The 3906-nt window shown below is 32.1% G+C and overlaps 1 protein-coding gene across 1 annotated transcript; it reads right to left on the bottom strand.

The window, feature by feature from the left end:
* Positions 1-1174: 1174 nt before the first annotated feature.
* On the bottom strand, positions 1175-2848 carry LOC146148687 (MICOS complex subunit Mic10-like). The gene is made up of 4 exons (XM_083387628.1): positions 2643-2848; positions 2530-2574; positions 1472-1587; positions 1175-1407 (listed from the first exon to the last, which is right to left on the bottom strand). Exons 1-4 carry the CDS (start codon positions 2725-2727, stop codon positions 1315-1317), a joined length of 339 nt encoding a protein of 112 aa, XP_083243754.1. The 5' UTR covers positions 2728-2848; the 3' UTR covers positions 1175-1314.
* Positions 2849-3906: the final 1058 nt, after the last annotated feature.

Genomic DNA, 3906 nt, shown 5'->3' on the forward strand with positions numbered 1-3906 from the left:
AGGCGTTAAACCTTTTTAAGAGAATGACTATTATTACAACAACTACAAGCAAGTCCACTCATTAAAAGTAATAGGCCTAACCTAAAAATATTTTTACGTCGTAGGCCATACATTGTGCAGGCCAAATTATTGCGAGGCACACATAAAAAGCTATGAACTCCGTGTTGATCTCCACTACATATTTTTAACTTTCTAAGATTTTAAGTATTTTAAAAGTTCAGGATAAAGGTGGTACAAACACTACAAAACCGGAAAACTAATCCGCAAAAAGAAAACGTCCAATAATCACTAAATTAAACAACGTTTCTGGCCATATGTAACCTGTGGGCTGGGGTTAGCGACCCTGAACTACCGAATGTGCTTACAATTGACTGAACCAATACCAAAACAAACGTAGCAATTACTTTCACAATAGGAGAGAAACACACGTCAGGCACAACTTTTCACCAGGTTCGTTTACCCACAAGTAACAGCATACTAATATCCGTGTTGTAAAGGTCAATTGGCTAACTAAATGCTATAGCCCAGTGCTTCTCAACCTTTTTTCGTGGCGACCCAAATATTAAGCGTAAGTATGACAATTAAGATTTGGCGATTCAATTGTTTTTTTCTTGTAAGCGAACAAAAAATAGGCACTATAAAGAATTTTGAATTTAAAAAAATATTATAAGACATTATTTGTATTGCTTCCTTAATTTTCCAAATTCCTTTCTCAGAACCAATCTCAACTAGTATAAACATGTGAGCTACTGCGGTCGGCGACCCAACCAAACCAAATAGCGACCCAATTTTGGGTCGCAACCCATAGGTTGAGAAGCACTGCTATAGCCAGACGTTTATGTCAACTGATCAGGGCAATGGCCTAAAGTCGTGGCTTGTAGGATTTCGCGAATAAATAATCGTGTATCAGGCCAATTTTTCCTAAGCAACAGAAATTTGTAAGACATATTTAAGCAGAATTAAGATCCTCGTAGCTTTATTACAGGACCGAGCGCGTACTTGGTTCAGCAACAAAAGCACTGTTATGGTCAATGTACAAAACACATAAAAAAATCCCATTTTAAACAGAAATTTTGAAATTCGGTGGCTGTGTTTATCACGTCATATCGTACGCCCACTAATTTTTTTAAAGCCAAACACCCTATAAAAACTGATGGCAAAACATTTTGTTGGGTAGTTTAACAATAAAATTATATTTCAACCGCACAAATGACACAGAAGAACCACATTTATTTTAAATATTAGGCAACAATACCAGCAGCACACAACATGAAAGCCTATAAAGCAGGGTAATAAGAAAGTAAAATACTAATGTTATGTGTTTGATTCTGATGGTTGAGTTTGTTCTGTTGATATTGGTTTATCAGGTGAAATGTCTTGTGATCTTGGAGCAATAGATTGTAAAACCTAAAAAATATTCCAATAAGTATAAAAAAGATTGTGTTAAACGAAGGATTAAACCTAAACAAACCTGTTTTGGATTTATGCTGAACTCTTTAAAATTATGTCCACGGAATCGGTTTTCACATGTCGTGTAAGACATTCCCAAACCAATTCCTCCACCCAATGTAATTGGCCATGATCTCCCTACAACGGTATTCAAATATTATTTTTGTTTTTATCTTCATCACAATTTAAATATATTTTATAATATTGTTGGGATTGGTTTTATCTTATTTTAATATTATATATATTGTAAAATGTAATACCAATAAATGTTAAGTTTTAACGAAGTTTTAATGTTTGTAGAAAACACATAGTATGCACCATCTGATGTTCAAAAGAGATTTTTACTGTATGGTTTACTTCTAACTGAGTTACGGTATAAGCTTAACCCTCTAAATTTCATATAGTTAAACTAATTTGTTATACAGCTGCAGAAACAAAATTATATTCAAAAATATAGCAGCTGATCATACAAAAAGCCAGGTAAACCAATCCTTTTTAAATAACCTTTTTTTATTTATCCAAAAACACTGCCTGTATAAAGTATATCATGGTAAATGATTATATGTTTAATGAGACATTCCATTAAAAATAGGCTTATAATAGTAGTATTGTTGATTCTGGTAATAGATTGAAATATCGCTTAACCCAGTGGTCCACAACCTATAGATCGCAGGCCAGATGTTGGTCTTTTCATCACGGCATCTGGCTTGCAAATAAATCTTAACTAGAATTGCTTTTGCCAAACACATGCCACAAAACACTTTGTAAAACTTGTAGCTGTATTGAAAAACAGAATTAATATACAAAACATTTGATTGTGTTTTTTTCTGTCCTATGAATGAGAACTATTATGTAATTTCTCTGGATGCAAATTTTACCAACCAAAATCTGTAAATTTTAATAACAAAATTTAAGCAGCCAATTTAGCTAAAATCAGTTTTTTGACCCAACTCGACTAAACCATATCTACTTAACTTTGGTAATGCAGGTATTTTGTCTAGGAAATATATAAATGTAATCTTGGTCAACCTTGCACATGCCAATTAAAAAAATAACCTGTAGTATATTGTGATCACTTACTTTTGAATAGAAGTGAAAAAACTCCTCCAAATACCAAACCAATTCCTATAGCAGAATTAAAACAAATTTTAACATTTGATAAACTAAATGAAATAAAAATCAAGGCTGCTTACCAACTTTTACTGCAAAGTCTTTGATACATTTGTCGATGTTTTTGCCATATTGATCTTCTTTTCCTAGTGTTGAAGAGTTTGTCATCTTTAAACCATACTATTCAATTCTTTAATTTGATATTATATTTCTGACATACAAAAACAATTGTAAATAATTTAAGTTAATGAAATGCTTCACTTGCAGACAACATATCTGGTAAAAAATATATATATACACATGCCAGTTGAAAAATCAGTCAAATCGTGGTGTTACTGAGCACCATTTTCATCAACAAATATGTTGGTTTAAAACATAAATAAAATGCAACAAAGCATTTTTTTAAAATAACAACAAGCTGAGCAGAATATTCATATCCTGTTTTTGCAGTAATATGACACCCAAGCGTTTTACACTAAAAACAAAACAAATTTAAATAACTACTATTTGTGACAAAAACAAAATGCAAATTAAACTATGTTCATTGTTGATGAATCTTATGTCTACATATGGTGCCCTGAGGTTTTGGAAACAAGAAGGATTGCCTTTCTGATTGAAAAAAAATGCACCAGGAAAGCAATCTTATAGAAATACATCCTAATCCATGTAGAGATTCATCTAGACTTCAACTTTCTTTACACTAACCTACCAGAAAAAAACATAATAAACCCTATATACTTGAATAAAAGAGCCTGTGGGACCAGATGTTAAATTAAAAAACTGATTTGAAAAATCAGGCCAAGTATATTCAGTTATAGTGCTTCAGCATAAAATTATGAAGAGAAAGTTTGCAATAGGCTTCATTCAATTTATTGATTCTTAGTTACGTTTTTGAACTAAATAAACGTTGCTCATAAGTTTTATTATATTTACAGGTTCTATTGTAACTTGATCTTCATTTTAGGTATTACTTAATACGAGTTTAGGTTAAATTTAGGACTTAGCCAGTGAATTTTAATCAATGTTCAGCGAAACACTAGTGTTCTCTGGAAAATCATGAGGTGTTCAGTAAGAAATTAATTTGACCTGTTCTATGACCAGTCGGCATTTTATCCCACTTACCGCGATATGTAGGGTGTGCAGATGTACAATTACAGTTTTATGCAAACAGAAGGTATTTTTAGCTGACAGAGCATAAGGAAAGGTGATCTGACATCCTACTACAGAACCCTTTTTTTAAACAAATTTTTATGCATAATGTGACATGAAGTAGAAACTATGAAATTAAATCTGAATAGCCCTGACAAACATGCATTGCGTGTATATCTTGATTTTAATTTCATCTCA

Source organism: Ascidiella aspersa, chromosome 4 (assembly GCF_963924565.1).
Source record: "Ascidiella aspersa chromosome 4, kaAscAspe10.2, whole genome shotgun sequence".
Lineage (NCBI taxonomy): Eukaryota > Metazoa > Chordata > Ascidiacea > Phlebobranchia > Ascidiidae > Ascidiella > Ascidiella aspersa.

Coding starts and splice junctions, on each gene's coding strand:
- LOC146148687 (XM_083387628.1), bottom strand. CDS start 2,727: ATGACAAACTCTTCAACACTAGGAAAAGAAGATCAATATGGCAAAAAC. Junction 2,575..2,642: donor AGACTTTGCAGTAAAAGTTG/GTAAGCAGCCTT, acceptor ATTCTGCTATAG/GAATTGGTTTGGTATTTGGA. Junction 1,408..1,471: donor TCAGCATAAATCCAAAACAG/GTTTGTTTAGGT, acceptor AATATTTTTTAG/GTTTTACAATCTATTGCTCC.